The following is a 21,256-nucleotide window of genomic DNA, read 5'->3' on the forward strand; positions in this document are numbered from 1 at the left end:
ACTTTTGGTGGTGCGCAGTAAAGCAGCTGTTGACACTGTTCAGGCACAGGAAGTACTGTCCATTGATGCACTTTGAAAATTTACGGCGTGACACATCTTTGGGACATGACCTGCATCCGTCCCCTTAGTCAGTGAACACAGTCCAGTGTCCACTACCATTGTAACAGACATCAGATGGGTGCAGAGATGTTCTTGGGTTCTATTTGGGGTTTGGAGCTTTCTTTATGGAACTCAATGCTTGACCAACCATCACCGGTTTATCGACAGCCTTCAGTGTGCTGACCACAGAAAATTCTGTGAGAAACAAACAGACGCCTTACCACAAAGCTTATTCATTCTCAGTCTCAGCCAAGTACCACTAACAGCTTGACTAAACCAAACCACTGTCAAGGCCATATGTCTTGTTCAGGCAGGGCATTGGTATCTACTGCGAAACGTGAAAATTCAGACTGGTATTCAAATTTTATGGTCACTTTACCATCTCTGTTATCTATGCTTTTTATCACAGCTGATTTTTCAGCAGCACAGAACATAACACATGTCAGTTTGATATGTACATGCAAGTCTTTTGCACAGTAATAATCTGGCTTACCTTTAAAGAGAGGCACTGTGCAGAACTAATGTACAGATATGAAAATGGATGCACAACGTGAGATTTGTGAGTAGTGAACTCTCTTCCTGATGTTCTGACTCCTTTGCTGCGTTGAAGGCAGGTGGAAGGAGACATTTTCTGAATAGGTAGGCTATGCATTTGGAGGATATTTAAGATCAGATCGACAGAAATGTCCATCGTTCGTTCTCTCCTCTCCCTTCATCCTCCACACCCACCCCTCCACCATGCATAACATTCTCATCCACCCCTCACTCCATCCTTCACAGCATGAGGTAACTCGCTCACTTTTATTGCCTACTAACAGTCATATCATACTAAGTCTGAGACCATCAGCCACTTCTCTGCTCCAGTGTCCTTCACTTATCCTGTCATTACCCAGACTGCACTTTTTACACCTCTATCTGTCTGGTGAATTTCATTAGATGTTTGGTTGTGACAGCACTGTACGCTTTCAACAAGAAGACAGGCCAGTAATTCAAGTGTTCAATGTTTGATGAAAGTGTATCTGATCCCAGTTTTATTATTTCACAGTTATTTCAGTCGCTCAATCAGCAAGTGCTGCCACTATTAAATAATCAGCTTTCATGCTTTACTTGATGAATGAATCCTTTTCTGAGGTTTTCCAGACGCAAACTTTTTTATGCTAAGTAGACACTAGATGGCAATATTGTGTAATGAAGCTGTGTGACTGAATTTACACTTTTATTGAGGTAGCAGATGGGCAGAGCTTTAATGTGCTAAGGACTGTGAACTTCTGTGTCCTGTATCACAGTGACCCCTGCTGATTGAGTTTAATAATGTTTCACACTGTAGTGATATTACGAATGACAGTAACATAGAAGCACAGCTTTCTGTGTTGGGCATCGAAAATGAGTATCTATCTTTTTGTCCTTGATAGTCTCCTCTTATTTCACATCCTCAATCGATAAAACAATTTAATGCAAGGACTAACCTCTACTTCTTTTCTTCGTAAGTCTATATATAAGTATATACATATATTTTGTACAATGTTTCCTGGTCTCAAGATGATGTGTGAAATACACCCGCCGCTGGCACAAGGAAGATCATGGGAATAACAGAAACAGAGTCACACCCTGGGAAATGGAAAATGTAATGGTCACACAAAATTTCCCTAATCATGAGAAATATACATGTATGTTTTCTCATTTGAACAACAATGTATAATTTGAGTACGGTACTGCAGACAAAGTGTAATATCTTCTTGCCATGCTAGCCGAAACACACTGGACCTATCCTGTGTGTGGAGCCCCGAGTCATTCCACGCAATATGCATGTAATCACATGTAATCATCATTTCAGTCTGCGTGGCTAGCCATCTCATCATTCATTCATTCTCTAAACCGCTTATCCTAATTAGGGTCGCAGGGGGTGCTAGAACACAGATAAACATTCATGAACATATTCACACCTGTGGGCAATTTAGTATCTCCAGTTCACCTGACCTGCATGTCTTTGGACTGTGGGAGGAAACCAGAGCTCCCAGAGGAAACCCACGCAGACATGGGGAAAGCATGCAAACTCCACACAGAAAGGACCCAGAATCGAACCCAGGATCTTCCTTGCTGCATGCAGCCCCTAACATCAAATTAAAATCACAGTGAAAAACCTAGTCTGTGTTATTAAACAAGGCTTACAGTACTCCATCCATGATAAATACACTTTTACCAAATTAGGAGCAGCAAACACACACACACACACACACACACTGCAACTTGAGCAAAGCTAGCAATATATACAGGGGTTGGACAAAATAATGGAAACGTGGTATTTCAAGACCTATAAATTTGCAGACGTTTAGACGTTAATGCAATTCCCAGTGATATGTAAATCTTATGTATATGCACTGCAGACATCTTGTGCTTTATGTATTACCCAAGATTTTTCTTTCTGTAGAAGTCTGTGTATTAGTATAAGTCAAAACGTGTGACCTTTCAGACTTCCAAAGAGGACAAATTGTTGGAGCGCGAATGGCTGGCGCTTCAGTAACAAAAACTGCTATCAAGAGGATCTGTTTCTGAAGTCATGATGGTATACCAAAACCTAGGGAAAACTAGTTCTGGGAAGCGTAACTCTGGACGGAAGCCAAAACTTTGTGAACGTGACTGCAGAGCACTAAAACGCATTGTGTCAAAAAATCACAGAACCACAGCTACTAAAGTGACTGCAGAGCTAAACCAACATCTTGTTAACCCAGTATCAACCGAAACAGTTCATCGAGAGCTCAATGCAGCTGGATACCATGGAAGGGCTGCCATTGCCAAATTTTTTCTTTCCCCAATCAATGTTCAAAAAAGGCCTAAAATGGTCCATTATTTTGTCCAAACCCTGTACATCACAGCTCTCCGATGGACATGATCAATCTGTCTCCTCACACATTAACCGTCTTAAGAGAAAAGGGTGTTATAAATAAAGAATTTGAAATGTTTATTTCCAAACATGGTGAAAACCATCAACATTACAAAATGACCAGAAACATGACATATTACATGAATTGCTTATGCATTCACAATAACTGGGAAACTCGTGACTTCCACACTTAGCAGGATCATTCTGGACATGATAATGCCGCGAGCAAGAGCAAACAGCTAATCTTCTAACAATTCTTTAGGAGGGGTTTAAGCACACACACGCTAACATAAACATGAAGTAACAATCTGCATTGCTCCAAACTTGCTCCAGAGTATTTCAAAAGTCAAAATGGGAATTAACAATGTATTAATCTGTAATTTGTCGACTCCCTACTCTTTGTGTCATTAACCGACGACCTCTCACTGAACTGATTTGCTAGTTCTCACCTTTTTTGCCAATCAAGGCGGGATTTAACAGTCACGGACGATATCAGCCAATAGCATGGCAGCAATTAAATAGAGAGCACCAGAAGATATCCATTTGTCCACTCACTCACTATATTTTGTTTTCTACCTCGAGCACTCACTACATAGTGCACTGTATAGTGATTGAGTGGACATTTCAAACACAGCATGTTTCAAAATAATATTGTTAACAAAACACTTGGGCACAATTGTCGTGTGTGTTGAGATTTTATCTTAGTAACTTTATGGCTGAGTTCTTGCTAGCTCTGCTGATATCATCATCCCGTTTTCATGCCTTGTACAAACAATAAAGACGCTGATGGATACATATTGTATAACCAATGAAATAAGTGTAACCCCATGTTCACACAGGGAGCAGCGAGAATGTCAAAGCGACTGGAAGTTATTCATTTTCTAGGTGAGCCAGCGTGGCTCCGCGCATCTTGGACAGAGTGGTGGGATCAGGAACAGGACCACAGTTACTTTAATGTAGGCTACACACAAATTAACGTTAATGTTAATTAAAGACCAAGGCTTGGAAACGTGCCCTAGAAACTGCATGTTGAAATTTGACTTAGCACTGAGGATCAACACAAAAGTCACATCACACAAATGGCTTTTAATTAGGTTACTTCGTTATTTTGTTATCAGACATGTAGCCTAATTATAATTGTTCATTTCTTTCCTTCATTGATTGATTTCACACCATCACATGTAAAAGATTTCATGAGGTTAACTCATATCCTACTTGTGGTCAGTCCGAATAAGACGTCCACAGCGTTGTTGGCAGGGTTGCCAGAGTGTATTTTGACGCTCTCCCCGCTCCCAATGTGAACACAGGGTAACGCGTTATGTCTTTTCCACCAACTGCTCGGCTCAGATGTGTTAAAGATATGGAACACTGGAGCACAACGGAGAGTATGTTAATTTTTGCTTTGACTGATAGGCTATATAATGCTTTTAAATATCACACACCTTAAGATCCAAGACACTACCATCACTATTAGTCATGGAAATTCCAATTCTGGGAGTCATATACAATGAGGTTATTATTGATCACTCTCACTGACTCACTCACACTCGATATCTAAGTCGCTTATCCTAATTTGGGTCCCTCATAGGGCGAAAGGCGGGGAAACACCCTGGACAGGTCGCAAGTCCATCGCAGTATTATTGATCAAACCTGGCAAAATAGTATTGCCTCTTTCACTCACTCTCACTCATTATCTAAGCCGCTTATCCTAATTTGGGTCGCGGGGGGTGCTGGGGCTTATCCCAGCGCTCATAGGGCGAAAGGCGGGAAACACCCTGGACAGGTCGACAGTCCATCGCAGTATTATTGATCAGAATTGGCAAAATAGCATTGCCTCTTTCAGTTAATAATTAATTCTTGACAACTCATGTGGTGCAAACAGCAGGGTTTAAAAAAGCTAAACTGCTCAGTCATGAAGACAAAAAAATGGAATCTTTGTTTCCCAAGAACGTAAATTCACTCCATGAGTGCGATTAATTATTGTTATGTGGTATTAGTCTAAGTGTTCGTGAAAGGAGCTTGATCATGCTGTCATACACTGAGAAATGAGATAGGTCTACGTCCCTGCATCAAACAGTCACTGAACTTGTCTGTACAACAGAGGCACCCCAAGAAACATGTCAGACGGCAAACCCCGCTGGTCCTTTTCACAGAATTCGCATAACAACTGCAGGCTGAGTTATATCACATCTCCAATAAAATGGGAGTATTTTTCATCTTACATTAACTCACAAATATTGAAAAAACAAATCCTACACAATACCCTACATAAGATCTGGATATGAGAGCCATTATAAAGGATACTACCACGAGATATGCTGTGGGCCTACTTGAAAAAGAGAAAGGGAATCTTTGTTATGCAAGAACATAAATTTGTCTTTTGTTTATGGTTTATGTTATACCAGGGTTTTCACGCTCGAAAGAGTCAGGAACGTATTAGTATGATACTCAGAATGATGATACTCATGATACTCACACTCTGATAAAAGAGAACAACAGAGAGAGAGAGAGAGAGAGAGAGAGAGAGAGAGAGAGCTGATCATGTGGCAAGAACTTGCAGGGTTGCTGGTCCTGTGGCGAGAACTTGCCTCTTGGTGGAGCAGGGAAGAGGGGTGACTTATGTAACTTCACAAAATTCGCAGCCACGAGAGGGGGCTATAGGCATTTAATGGATTTTACCCTGCCAGTTGAGATCAGATTAGTGCCACGTTTGTCATTCAGAATTTTACACCAGCTTCTCTTGTTGTCCACTGAAATGTTAGCAAATGATAATGTTGAGGATGTATGATAGTAATGTGAATTTTCTAAACTTTTAAGATTGACTTTATCAGACTAAATTTTTGATGTGCCGAGGAGTATTTTAATATTACAAGAACAGTTTTGATCAAAAGATTGCCTTAAGACTTTTTTTAAAATATTTTTATATATTTTATATATTTTTTTATATTACAGCATTGTTATGAATTCAGATGGGTAAGTAAGAAAGAAGCAAATAACGTCCTTTATAGAACAGGTAATTCTGCTTTGTAGTTGTCACCTCTTGTCTGTTCCTCAATAAGGGCCATTGATTACGTAACATATCACTGTGCTGTAATCTGTTCAGCTCAACTAGTCATTTATTTCTAAAGTTAGTACTCATTATTGTCACAAATGGAAGCTGAGAACTGTCTCCTGTTGCAATTTATGAGGAATGAATTATACTTCATTAGGTGCGTTTGCATGGAGCCTAGTATTCCGTTAATAATCGGATTCAAACTCATTCGGAATGAAAATGCTTCATGTAAACACTTCGATCGGAATGGAATACCCCAATCCGATCGAGAATTCAATCGGATTGAAAGCGGTGGTGTAGATTTCTGATAGTCCGTTCGATAAAACCATGTAAACGCTCAGTCAGACTGTCTTCTGCGCTTGAAACTTTTCGCGCATGTTCAGTACGCGTAGTAATGACGATTTACGCTTGTGACCTGTAAATGCGCACAAACTATCCGATCGCTTTCATGTTAAAAGTACACTCGGAAACAGCCATTGGAATGATTTCAATCCGAATGATAAAATGTGCGCATGTAACCGTAGCTATTGTTTCTAAAGAAAAAATGTTAAATTTGGTATTAGAGGTTTAGAACCACCACAATGTCCAAATACATTTTTGCTAACAGTTATATAGAAACGGAGCCAATAAAAGCAAGAACACTCATAAAATGCTAGAAATGTATAGGTTTACTTAAAAAGCACACGAAACCAATGAGAAGAGTGTCACTGACAGAAATCATCTTTTGTGCTGGTCTGGACCACAAAAGTTCAGAGAGCACTGTATGATTATACTACTCAAACGTTTTAGTTTTTTTTTTTTTATTTTATTTTATTTGTAAGAGTCTAAAAGATTGCTCATTTAAATATATGTATTAATGTGCATGCATGTTAATCCATGTGTGTGTGTATGTGAATCTATGGAAACTGGGGTTAGATTTGTCCTGTTTTCTCATAGATGTCTTGGATTCCCTTACAGGATGGGAAGTTTGTTTATTCAAATTGAAAACCATTCATATTCCCAGATGTGCTGTTGTAAATCTCCCTAGTATACACTTATTTACAGTCCATACTACAGTTAATTGTGTATGTCTGTAAAATGATTTGACACCTAACGTCTAAATTGCTGCAACAATTCTGTAGTAGTACTACAGCAATTTTGAAAGTGAAAATTTCCCCTTAGGGCAACACTAGTTACGAACTGGACAACAATACGATCCTCCAAGACTTTATTTGAATAGAAGGTATCTTTTGCGCCTGTGTTGCAGGGCCTTGTAGAATAAAGATGTTATAAAGTGTAACCCATCTAAATTGTACAGAGCCAAAAGTGTTGTAATTCTCCATTCCCCTAGATGGCGCTGTGTCTGGAGTTTTAGTTGAGTCATTCTATTTTGGCTAACTGATCAAATCAGTCTCCCATTTTCAGAGGGAAAATTGTGCCAATACACTACCGGGTAGATAGTGGTAATACATGCATGCGTAGAGGATCTGAGCTTGGAAGCACATACCAAGAAATTGAGTTTATGTACTGACTGGACTGTGTATATAGTGACTGACTGTTAAGGGGAAATTGTTTATTATTTTGTTTTATTGTTTTTTTTTCCGCGTGTGATTCCCAGCTTTGTGAAGTGTTCCTAATTAAACATTGTTACTGTTTTTTCTATTCAACAAGTAGTCGTGACCAGTTCACTTCTAGAGCTGAACCTAGTGTAGTTTTCTGGCCCAAATTTTAGCAACCCATGTCACTGCAATAGTAATGTGGGAATGTGATAGCAACTTCGGTTACAAAAAGCTTCCAGAGTTCAACACTGCATAAAAGAAAAGGGAGAAGAAAAAAAAAGGCAAAGTATAAACGAACAGGGGTAAATGACAAAAACACGGGGGAAAAAAGTAATGCCTTCCCAGCATAACTTACTACAAAGTATGTTTTAACAAAATCTCAAAAAGGCACACATCCCTGATTCACATTGGAGTATACAATCTGGAAAGAGGAAAATTAAGAGGAAAGAGGAAAACCCATAAACATCATTTTTAAACACGTATGTAATGAACCATGCATGTGTATTCCTTTTTATGTGTATGTTTGTGTATGTATATGAAGTGTATTGTATCTTTCTCATGACAGTGAGTTTTCATTGGGTGCCCATTAACCAATTATATATATATAACAGTGAGATGTCAACAGAAAGGACCTTATTCTTCACTTATCTCAAATAACTCAATGAAAAGAAGCTTTTGCCTGTAAAATGAAAAATATTTCGAAGCAAAACAAAACAAAACAAAGCAAAACCACAAAACATGTAGTAAGATGCTGCAAAGGTTTTGTGGAGTAAGATACTGATAATGATTATGTGGAGCAACCCCCATTTCCCTGGAACCACCACCACTGCTGGAACCATTATAATGATCAACTCTAATGACTCCACCACCAGTACACAGTTTAGTTGATGGTCAAAGGCTCCAGCAGGTCTGCATGCATGCTTAAGGTTTGAAACGACTGCTCACGATGGTTATAGCATCCTTAATACTGTAAACAAAAAAAATTAAAAATTGCACTTAAAACTGTTACTTTGGGCTTAAGAAAAACATTTAAAAATGCTGTTCTATTTTGCAAAAGAACTTTCCCAACAGTTGATGCAGTATAATTTTCATATGATGAGTTTTATAAGATTGTACCTTTGAGTGGTCACACCCCATTCACACAGCTGGGCAAAAATGTCCATTTGTGAGAGAGCAAACTCAAACTGGGAAAAGATAATGACAAGGGTGAGACTGACGTATCTGATATATCTATGGATCCTCAGATGAAAAGCAATAAAAGATGATAGCTCATGTAGTAGCTCATACTTAGAAAGGTCTGTTACATTTACCTGGTTGCATGTGCTTACATAAAATTTGTACTTTTCTGAGTATTTTCAAGCAACAGTACTTTTGCCTTTCCCCAGGTGTATATTCAAAGTGAAAAATCTACTTTCTTAATCTAGAGACGTGTCCATTCTGCTGTATTATTTGTCCATAAGGCGTGTTTACACTCACAGCCTTGTTACACACAGCCACAGATTTTCACTTTTTCTAGTTTCTTCCTGTTTCTTAATTTTACTCAAGTACTTTCTTGGTCAGTGCTGCTGGGCTGTGGGTATAGTGTACTGAGTAATTGGTAAAGTAGGCTGGCTATAACCATACCTCAGAAGAAGTCTAAAGTATGGCGGCATTTTGAACACCGAACATACAAAGTTGGATGCAAACTCTTTATGCAAGAATTCGCTTATCATTCAGCAAAATCAAACATGAAATGGGTAAGTTGCATAACTGGTGGCCATCTAAAATGAGACTGAAGACAAACATGTGCTTTTTCAACTTAAAGATTTTAAATCGCAAGTGTTTAATTTGTTTATTTATTCGTTTACACTTAAGATTTAATTACTGTGTTGAAAGAGAGATACAGAACATCTTGTTGAAGAGAAGTTATTATTTCATAGCAGGCAATACCCTGAATTTATTTTAAACTGTTTCATGTTTATTCATTTAGGCTACACGTGGTTTTAAATGTTTAAAGTGAAATTTTGTAAAACTTAGGTTATAAGAGCTTGATTTAAACAGAAATACACGTGCTACCTGTCTCATTATTCCAACAATTATTCCAATTATTCCAACCCAGGAACGAATAGTCGAATATTCGTACTGAACAGCCAAATACAATTGGACTGACAAAATTCTGAGTCGGGTACAGCCCTATGTAGATGTGATGGTGAAGTTCAGTGAGCATTTTTCATTTAACAGATTCACAGCTTTTGCAGGCAAGTTGTCTTTAAAGGTGTAGGCTGTGAGTTCACAAATGTTTTGCCTATTAAGCTTTGCTGTTGGTTTTGGTTAGTTCGTTTCTAATGCAAAAATGCTGAAAAGACTATGTGTTTAACTGAATATTTGTTATATAACTTCAGTATTGATTAGATTTGTCAGCATGTTTCAGCACATTATATGTGTAATGTAGCCTACTGCATCATGACGTAGGAATGAAGGGCTTCCTGAAACCAAACACTGCACCACTTGATTTTCTGTAGTGTTGTCTTTGATAGTTTTAGATTTTCCTCAGACATGGTAATTGTAACGTGTGGCCATATTTTTTGGCTATTATTGTTGTGACAACAATTATTAATATTATCACTCACCTCCTCATCATGCCAATTAAAGCAAGTCATTCGGAAATGCTCTGCCACATCTTTTAGCTCCCGCACACGAGTCAGGCTAAAACTGGGAGAGGATACGTGAGGTTGTTGCAGCTGGCAGCCCCCTGCAACAAGACCCGACTCTTTCAAGAGTTTGTGGATCTCCGCAACTGCCTCCGTGATTTTGTTTTGGTTCTGAAACATAAAAAGAAGCACACAGTTGCATTTTATAACATGCTATTTGTTTAGGAATGTGTTTCTTTCATATGAAGAATTATTGTTACAAAACTTTTTCCACTCTTTTCTGATGAATCAATAAAGCAATATCAAGAGCATCATATATGTCAAAGGTATAGGTTAAAGGTTGACTATAGTGATACTACAGTCATGCGTCGCTTAACGATGGGGATATGTTAGGCGATTCTGGCATTGTGCAAACATCATAGTGCACTTACACAAACCTAGATGGTATAGCCCACTACATACCTAGGCTATATGGTATAGCCTATTGCTCTTGGGCTACAAACCTTAACTTTTTTTTTTATAAGTAGAAACAGTACACTCTAAAATAACAATAAAAAGTACAGTATAGTAAATGCATAAACCAGTAACATAGTTGTTCATTATCATTATCAAGTATTATGTACTGTACATAATTGTATGTGCTCTACTTTTATACGACTGGCAGCGCAGTAGGTTTGTTGACACCAGCATCAACACAAACACGCGAGTAATGCGTTGCGGTATGACATTGCAACGGCTATGACGTCAGTAGGCGATAGGAATTTTTCAGCTCCATTGCACTCTTATGGGCCCACCGTCGTATATGTGGTCCGCTGTTGACCGAAACATCGTTATGCTGCACATGGCTGTATATAAATTCTATACATGGTACTGATGTCCATGTGTAACACTATTGAACAGAAACACATAAAATAAAACATCCTTAATGCAGTATTTATCTAATTTCTCACCGCTTGAAGTTCTTCATGTTGTCTCTTCAGACTGTTCTTTTTCCTGCTGTCTGTCTCTGCCTGAATTTTGCTCTCCAGGATCTTGAGTGGGACATCATGGGTCGGCGTGACATGGGTAACTTTTATCTCTCTGAAGCTGGCAAGATCAGCCTCTCTGACTGAAGATGTGGGGTTCAGCAAAAACGTACCAATTGGTTGCAGGCTGACCTCCTGTAGTAGAAACAAATATTTCAAATGGAGAAATTCAGGTCAGATGACAGCACAGTATGTAATGTGTTTGATGTTTGATGATGATTTGACCAAAATGAGCTACAGTTCTGACGTAATAAAAATGTGGTTGCGGACAATAACAGTCTTTTTGAGTTTTTCGCCATGCACACTGATGGGCTTCATGGTGGCTCAATGGTTAGCACTGTTGCCTCACAGCAAGACGGCCCTGGGTTCAAATCTTGGCCGTCCTTTCTGTGTGGAGTTTGCATGGGTTTCCTCTGGGTGCTCTGGTTTTTGGTGTGTGCTCATTGGTCCACATTTCACTGCTCACTGCTAGTGTGTGTGACTAATGAAGCACTTCTACTGCTGCTTCTTCTAGTCTGTTCCAAGCACACCTTCAGATATTTGTTGGATATTCTCTCAATGCAGATTTTGGATGGTTGCATGTACCTTCTCTCCATATTCACAAGAAGTTGAACTCTCGACCTTTTGTTTCAAGTAAATGAATTGGTCATGGAAGGTTGTTTTCTTCAGTATGTTCTGTGATAGAAAAAACAGAAAGCGTGGGTACACTACACATACACTATACATACTGTTGCTGGTAACTACATAGTCTGCTAAAGTACATGTACTTATTTCTTTAATTACATCAATCAAAATTCAAAATTCTGCATAAAAAATGGAAAATGAAAATAAATGACGATCGATTAATTGATCAAACAAATATATATGCCAACACAAGCATGTATGAAAATCTGGAAGTCAGACAACTGCAAAAAGTGCTCATTTCCAAACACCATTATTTTGGAAACTAGACTGCTATTCACTTTACAAATGACATCACTATGTTTATAGGTATAATTAATGGTGTTTTTACACACCACGTAGATTGTTGGTTAATCTATGTGCAATACATAAATAAAATTTCTGTTAACCTTCTCAGTGTGAAGCATCCAGTTATAAGAGAACTCATCATTCAGATAAGTATGTCTTGTGGAATCCAGAAAGCAGGCACAGGAACTCTCATGTGGCTGGCATGATGAAACTCCATACACTAAAGTGTAATCAAAAATCTTATGAACAGCTCAGAGTTCATCTTACCTTAACAAACCAGACAAATATAACAGTCACTATGTCCGAAATTAAAATCTTTGGCTGAAACAAATCGAGTCTGAAGATATGTGTTCAGAACTGCAAGTATCTGAGGGAAGCTGAATTCTGACTTTCAGAGTTAAACAATCTCTGACAGTAAGTACAGGTGCAGTAATTCCTCAGCAATTCTGTTTATTTGTGCAAACAGCCCTAAGAGAGAGAGAGTTTAAAACAAAATTTGATCATCAACAATCCAGCAACAAAAGTAAAGACTGAACTTCTCTGTAAGAAAATGGGAGATTTTGAAAACCACATAAGACACAAGTTCTGTTTAACAGGAAACCCTAAAGGCAGTGGAGCTGAGGAAGGTCATCCCACTGACTGATGGACCTGGAAACTAAAATCTAGATTAAACTAAATTTATCCTTAATATTCATGTAAATTTGGCCAATAATCCAAAATTTTGTATTGATAAATCCCCATTGATTTGGGGAGAATACTCTGAAATAGATATTTTAATTCTTGGAACCCCACAATAGTAGCACATTAAAATCCCTCTGCTGTGTGGCTGTCTTATGACAGAAAGTTCTTCCATGTTTTTGTCACACTAATATATCTTAAGCACTGGTTTTCTATTTGTTCCTCAGAAACACCCTGTCCTACAAATCTTTGTTTCAGCCCAGCACTAGCACACCTCATTCCACTTATTATTCACATTATCACAGCTGACTGAGTTAATCAAGAGTTTGCTGATTAGTTGATCAATGGGATCAACCAATCAGGATTGAAAGCCACTGATTAAAGTTTGAATTTGACTCCAATATGGCCCACCTTCCACATTTCCTGGGAGACCGGACAGCATTGATCCCGAACAACAGCTTGATATGTATATCACCATCTGGAGAATTATATGCAATACGTAGATGAACATATGAGGGTGAAGGTGAAGGTCCCCTCAATGCTTTCAGCTATAAAGTCTGTGTAACTTTGACAAAATGTTTAAGATCATTTTGTAGACTAAAAAGATATTTCTTGTAACAGCCAAGTCTTCATACTGGTGTTCTCTTGTGACCCATTATGATTCAAGAATGATGATTTCAAATATTGAACTCTTTCAGTGTGAAATAAGGGATGCAGAATCATACTGAGCTGCTTACCTTTGCAAACTGATTGTTCTTCGCCATTTCCGTCACTGTGTCAATTAAATCAGCTGCATAAAGCTGTATCCGAGAATACATGGTTGAAAATGAGTAATTTTGCAAAAATGAAGAAAAGGTTACATTATTATTCAAAATTGAACTTACTGTGGAATGGGGAAAGGCAAAAATTCCAACATTTCCATGGTCTGATAGGTATACAAAAATTGTATCTTTTTTGCCACTGTAAAAAAGTAGACATTTTATATTTATGATTGCATGAACTGTTGCCCTTTCCCCAACATGAACAGTGTTTATGGTGCTTCGTTAAAATTTTAGACTTCTTCAAGCATTGAAAAAATTATTTCAGAGGTTGAACAAATTGGTGGGTAATTGCTAACAATTTACTTTAAATTGGCTAAACTTGTTATGGGTTCACTACATAAGGTTTCTTTCTCAACATTTTGAAGGCAATTACAAAATACTGATTTCACAGTTGATCATACCAATCGCCTTTTTTAATCTTTAACCGTTTTAATCTATGTAATCATACCATCCACGTAATGCAGCTAGACTTGAGAAAATAAAAGATTATGAAACGTGATTCCATCAATCTAAAAATATGCATCCAGAGAAGATGGAAGTGCTTGATATGATAAAACATAAAAATGAAAATAATGGATATGATCACTTCAGAGTAGTCATGGTAGCTGACCTTTTAATGACCTTGCGCAGTCCATTTTGTTTGTTCCCACTTAGTATGGCTAAGAAGTTCTCAGAAGACACATCCTATTGCAGATTAATATAGTGCTGTTTGGTGATCTAATCAACAAAAATGGCTATGTTTCAAAAATCCATGTAGAAGCTACATACAGTAATTGTAACATCTGTTATGTAGTATGGTCACACTGCATTTTTAAGTGTGCCTAACAATATACTGATGTATGGTAAAACATGGGAGTATAATACAGAAATTTGCACATATTAGGTATATTTCAAAGTACTTAACTTACATCAGTAAAATTAATGTTGATAAGATGTACTTATTAAAAATGTTCAAAAGGAACTTAAATGAAAGTATGCACCCCATGTCCATTTCATTAGAAACACCTGCCTTGGACCTACACTCACTGGCTACTTTATGAGGTGTACCTTAAAATACTCGCTATAGCAAGCAAGTGTAAAATTACAATTACAGGCTGTAGCAAGTGGCATCAGAAGGGCGGGGGGGGGGGGGGGGGGGGCGCAAATTTGCCCCAGGATGGATTGGGGGAGTGTTCCCCATACTACAGCCTACTGGGATGTCTGCCTAGACAGGAGAAGGAAGCTGGACACCAGGTAGGCTTCAGGGCCCAGATAGATTATCAACTATGACGGAGTATTAGGGCCACATTGAGAGAAAAAAAAGTTCTGAGATTTCAAGAATAAAGATGTAATTTAACGAGAATAAAGTCGTTATGTAACGAAAATAAATAATTTGTAATTTAACAAAAAGAGATTGCTTAAATAATTGCACTGGCATTGCATTAGAATGCATGTACCTACATAGGTAAGTATGTATTTGATTGTTTGTTTTTTATTTGTGGGTTTGTTTGTCTTCGCTGTTCTGACAGAGCCTCGTGGTCGGCATTGAAAGGAACAGATGTTTTTAATTCCTAGAGTTCTGTCTTGTTCTCTCTGCACTAAATGTCTGGCTGGTTTGTTGCCTATAAATAACTGAACTTCACTGTAGAATTATGTCTGGCCATACATCCAGTTGCAACCCTATTTTTAATTAAGCCCATTTTTTTCTCAGAGGCTTCATATCTACTCAAGTGGCTCTTTAAAAATGAAAGAACAGCTTAAAGGCGTTACCTTTCCTGTGTAGTCCTTCAAGACTCCCTTGTAAACATTTGGCCCATCTGGTATGTTGATTATTTCGCCTTTGTGCGGGTTTCTGTAGATTAGAAAAAAGCGAACTTGATTTGAACTGATTTGCAGAAATACAATATGCTGAAAAGTAACAACACCACTTCTTAGTCAAATGTGTCATGTTTAAGTGTGTTATCAATCATCACTGTAAAAGCTTTGACTGTCTCAACATACGTTTCTTCCACTGAAGGAAAAATTTGAAATATATACTCACTGGATATTGTCAACAATATCATCATACATCATAACCACAATTTGTTCATCTGGAATTCCAGTTTTATGTACGATCTGGTATGCATGGCAGACATTTGCCTACAAATGAAATTAAAAAAGAATACATTTCACCATATTTCATTTCGACATGCGATAATATTGTAGAATTCAGATAGAAATTTGCACAGGACTTGCAACCCTTCCTTTGAAACAGCATAAAAGGAATAAGCAATTTGACTGTCTTTGGACTACCTTAGCCAGTTGGTGGTGGGGAAAAACCAAACAAAAACAAACATCTTCTCTACTAAACAATAAACATCTGGAATCCCATTTTGATGTGTCATCTGGTATGTATGGCAGACATTCGCCTAGAGCTGATCAGATCAGATTGTACAAAATAGCCACATTCACATAAAACTGACTTAACAGTGTAGAATTCATACACATACATACCTGATGCCGGTAATTGTCCCAGCCCTTAGAACCAGCAGCAAGAAGAACCCACTGTTTGCCACTTTTGCTGTTTCCTTCACTCATATTAAATTTGTAATTTGTCTGTAAATACTGGCAAAACACATAACAATTCAGCTTAAGCTTATTTCTTTTAAAAAGTTTGTGAAAAACAGTATCCTGAAAAATTTTGGAAGGGTTTTTTTTTTTTTTTTTTGGAAAAGCTTTTGAACTATTCTTTAAATGGTAACTTAAAAGTTGGTATCAATTCAAACTGCATTAACACTCTTTGAAATGAACTAGCGTTGACTATTGATGAAATTTAAGCATGAAATCTTACCCGTGTTGGGCGTTCTGTGTGGAATGGGTTGTGGACTATGCAGTTGAGGAGCTTTATCCCTATGAGCGAGTCATTTTTTTACTTTCATTTTATGAGAGACAGAGCTGATTAATGATTCGTTTTCCCTTGGAAAAGGCCCTTGCTGTCCCAGATTTTTACATGACTTAGCACTTTGACTGCACATAGCCTCAACATACTGAAAGCAAACGGACGATACTCATATTGTGTTATCACATTTCAAACTTTGCTTTCATCCACCCGTCCAATTTCGGTTGCTTTCCTATTAATCAAATGTAGCCGGGACCTCTAGTGTTTCATGCAGATTTTTGAAGGATGATACTGATATTGTAGAGTGCAATGTATTCTTTTTGTTTTTATTATTCTTTTTCATAAATGTAGGTGAGCGTGCTCTTGCAATAAACAGTTGTTATTTCATAAATCTACCCTGTGCACAAATTCTAAATTTAGTTAAGTAGTGGACATGCTTATGGTAAGTAGAGTAGAGTTCATTTTTGTTTAAAGGAGTCTGTTGTTAAGAGAGACTTGGGAGTAGCAGTTCTTATCTCTGTATCTGTGGGTCAGGTGACTCAGAGACTGAAACTGATGACTGCCTCACCATGCCAACTGCAGACTGGGTTGTGCTGTTTTGCTTGTCTTAATATAGCTGACCTGTACAAAAACCTTATCAATCAAAAAATGTATTTTTATTGCACATTTGTAAAACTGCTCTGGTACAAATTGAATGGGATAAGACAATAGAGAGGCACTCTTGATGCAACTTTCATCTGGGAGATACTTTTAAATGAGTTGACCGATTTTATTTCTTTTTCATAAGCTGCATAATCCTTGCTCTTTTGTACACAGTTTATACAAGATAATCAAACACAAATGATAAATCTGGCTCACAGTTCACGTTTGCCTAATCTCAAAAATTCATATTCATACCAAGCATCTCACATTCACACAAAATGCAACAAACAAAACACTACTGGCTATGAAGACACGTCACATGATAGTGTGAGGTTCTTAATGTACCAGCAACAAATATGTTTCCATTGTTGAGAAAAGGAAGCACCATAGGACAACTTTGAATAGTTTATCATCGCCAATAAAATCACAGCCACTTAAAATGGTTGATAAAAAAATATAGATTAATTGATTAAAGACGATTATAAGAGAGCTAAAATGTCCCAATCATCCTCAAAATAGGTACCAGCCCAATAAAAAGAAAAACAATGTGAACACTGAGTCAAAACAGCATCCTCTAAAAACTAAGACAGAACACACAATGACTAAAACATGGATGCCGAATTAAAACAGCATCCTCTAAAAGATCAGAATCAACAAAGGTTAGCAACCAGTCGACTGGGCTCAGTCAAAAGAGTAATAAAAACAGCACATACAACCAATAACAATGCCGTGCAGTGTGTCTTCTAGTTTCCTTTGTCCGTTCCACCACGCCGCCTGTTCCCCTGTACAGTCCTGGCGGTATTGTTCAAATTACTCGTTTTCGAAGCTGCCAGTCTATGCCCCAGCATTTTTCTCACCAAACCAAAATTGTGTTAACAATTTTGAGGCTTAGTGTTTGCACCAGGAGAAAGGTGTGCTCTTTGAGTTTAGATTGTGATGACTTGAGTTAATTATATTGAGAGCATGTGTTTGCTGAATGAACATATAGTGCAGTGAATGATTTATTTGGCCACTTTTGTGTAAGGTTTTGCAGAAAGAGTTTTGAATATTGAAACGTGTGGAAACAGGTGAATAGTGTTTACAGTTATGGGAAATATGTACATGTTTTGGAGTATGACGTAAGAGTATGGATTTTTGTGCTAAAGCAACCAGTTTTTGTGTTTAACCAATTATGTAATAAGCTCTGTACCAATAATGTAATAAATTATTACATTAACAGGAGGTTATTACATTATTAGGTTAACCTTATTTTTGCAGAACCCAATAATGTAATAATTTCCCAATATTGTAATAACTTGGCCATTGTTGTAGTAACATGCCACCAGTGATGTGTTGACACTTTGGGAATGCATTGTTTTTGTAAGTTAATCGTTATTTTCAAATAGGCGATGCTACAAACATGTGTAATAATATAATGGTCCTAATCATGTGTAATAATATAATGGTTTTTCATTTTTTATTTTTGAATATTACACAGTGCTACACTGCCATTGGTCTATGGTAGATGAAAAGAGAGCTGAAGAGCCCAGTAAGTCAGTCTTTTTCATCTACTCCTGTATCTGTATGATAGTATATGTCTTACCATACATCCTTGTTCTGTGTAGAGTATTATGTCCAGTACCATACACCAGTACCAAAAACTCAGCAGTTACACCACTGACCTCAGTTTCAGTTTGTCTCTGTTTATTTACTTATGAATTACACCACCTTGTGGCCTATATATTACTGGGTCTGTGTATTAAAACATATATTCAGAGATTTGGGCAAATTTAGAGAATAACAGCTCAGCAATTCTTGTTCCCACATTGCAGTGCCCAAGGTGGTCACAGGGCAGGATGTTTTCTTCAAAGTGCAAGCAATGCCAAAATAAACAAAAAACAACCAACCAAACAAACAAAAAAAAAAAAAACAGTACAGTATTGGCAAGTTATTACAATATCAGGTTTTATTACATTTTTGATGGAGTTAAGTGGAGATTTTTGTTACATTATTGGGAGTTATTGCATTATCGGGAAAGTATTACATTATTGGGTTCTACGGGTAAGCCATTTTATTACATTATTGGGAAGTTATTACATTATCAGGTTTTATTACATTTTTGATGGAGTTAAGTGGAGACTTTTATTACATTTTTGGGAGCTATTACATTATCGGGAAGTTATTACATTATTGGGTTCTACAATCCCTTTTTGGCAACTTAGCTTGCAGTGTTAATTCAGATACATAAAGACAGTTTGTCTGTCTAAATTAAAAAGCAATGGTCAAGGCAAACATTTAAACTGACTTTAAAGAGGACATTGAGCTGTTGTTGGTCTGAGACGGGTTGGTATGTGCATGTCAGACTAACCCTACTGTGGTTTTCACACTCAAAGGGTGTCACAGGTGGATTGAGGATGATGTCCAGAATGACCTTCGGTTAAAAACAAAACAAAAACAAAAAGATCATCCATCCAATAGCATTTGGTGATCCTGTGGTGAGTAGCAGCATTTGGGTGAAGGAGGTGAAGTAGGCTGACTCAAATAACTTTGCAAAATTTGTGGCCACTGGAGGGGGCTATAGTTATTTAAAAGAGGAATTTCCCTTCCAGTTCAGATCACATTAGTAACACTTTTTTCCATCAATATTTTCCATCAGCTTTTTTTTATTGTGTAATGTAATGTTATCAAATAATGTTGTGGATGTCTGGTAAGAAATTCCTATCAACTACTGAAGCCCAGGAGTGTCGGGACTATGGATATTTGCCTAAACCTGTGTTAACCTCAGGAACCCCCCTCCCCTCTTTTTTTTTCTAAGGCAAATACAAAACGTTTTAGGCTTCATAATGTTTCTATGTCAACCTTACTAATTCTGTTGAAATCAGTTATACACTGCACTTTTATTATTTGCACCTGACACATTTCAATTCAGTTTCTGAACTGATGAATTAATTATAACAGAAAGAAGAATGGATTTGTCCTCTCTAGTTTGTGTGACCGTACTTTATAAACCGGAGGCTGCCCTGTTAACGTTAGGGTTAAATCTTCACACCTCCAGTCAACTTTAGAGAAGGGTGTGTATGAAGCAGTCCAAATGACAGAAAACCAGCTGTTTTCCATGCCTGTGCCAAAACCACCAATTATCTCTCCACTTATGATAATCGGGAGACTGACCAAAACTGTACATTATCGTTTCAGCACACAGTGTGGCACATTTTAATCATTTCCATGAGTGTGTCTGTAACTTTTCAGTCACCACAGTGGGAGAGAGGGACATCAAAGACTTTCAACCTACTTTTGAAGAAGAAGTTTTTCTCCCCCTTCTGCATTTACCAATATACCTGTCAACACAATGCCCACCATATGTGTACTGGTGTAAAACTGGGAAATGGGAAGGAACATGCAAACTGTAACACCTTTAGTCTGAAGGAAGGGGAGGGAAAGGTTTGATGGTATGTGTTCATTAAGACAAGGTGATGGAACTTTTATCACTGTTCATTCAGCTGTATTTATATTTTAGTACAAGAAGCAGCTGTATCAAGACCATCGAATATAACAATACCTGTGAAGAATCTTCTTTGCTTCGCTACTTACCAGTGGCCATTAGAGATATGGAAAATATAACTGATTAATGGCATCCTGTGAGTTAAGTAGGCATTTTGAATAGTGCATTGCAGTATATTTAGGTCATGACATTTATGTCATAAAGTACTGTTTTTAATTATCAGTGATATCAAAAATATTTTCCACGCACAGAAATGAAATCACATTTTGCTATTACACGGAAGTGTGCTGACCCCTGCAGGAAAGGTAAGTAACTGCACATTCATTTACAAGGTAGAATGACATCCACACAGAACAAGATTCAGAACATATCAAAATGTAAACATACTCTTTTTTTATTCTCTTCTCCTCAGAGACAGAGCATGATATTTTCTCTCAGACACAACATGTGACAGAAGCCTTCCCCTCAGACTCTTACTAAAGTCTGGCAGAATTTTGAAGTCCTGGTCAGTGTAGGAGTGTGTAGTCTGAAGAGGCCAATTCTGCCTTAAGTTAAGTTTTCCTCCCACACTAAAGCATATAAA

The 21,256-nt window shown here is 37.6% G+C and overlaps 1 protein-coding gene across 1 annotated transcript; it reads right to left on the minus strand.

Moving 5' to 3' along the window:
* Positions 1–8,491: 8,491 nt before the first annotated feature.
* Positions 8,492–16,249, minus strand: LOC115812395 (legumain-like). Its single transcript, XM_030774873.1, has 13 exons — positions 16,166–16,249; positions 15,714–15,811; positions 15,443–15,524; positions 14,304–14,377; positions 13,757–13,832; positions 13,610–13,672; positions 13,284–13,350; positions 12,296–12,414; positions 11,811–11,900; positions 11,151–11,360; positions 10,180–10,371; positions 8,687–8,754; positions 8,492–8,537 (listed from the first exon to the last, which is right to left on the minus strand). The coding sequence occupies exons 1-13, from the start codon at positions 16,247–16,249 to the stop codon at positions 8,492–8,494; spliced, it is 1,269 nt and encodes a 422-aa protein (XP_030630733.1).
* Between the last annotated feature and the right edge of the window lie 5,007 nt (positions 16,250–21,256).

Source organism: Chanos chanos, chromosome 5 (assembly GCF_902362185.1).
Source record: "Chanos chanos chromosome 5, fChaCha1.1, whole genome shotgun sequence".
NCBI lineage: Eukaryota > Metazoa > Chordata > Actinopteri > Gonorynchiformes > Chanidae > Chanos > Chanos chanos.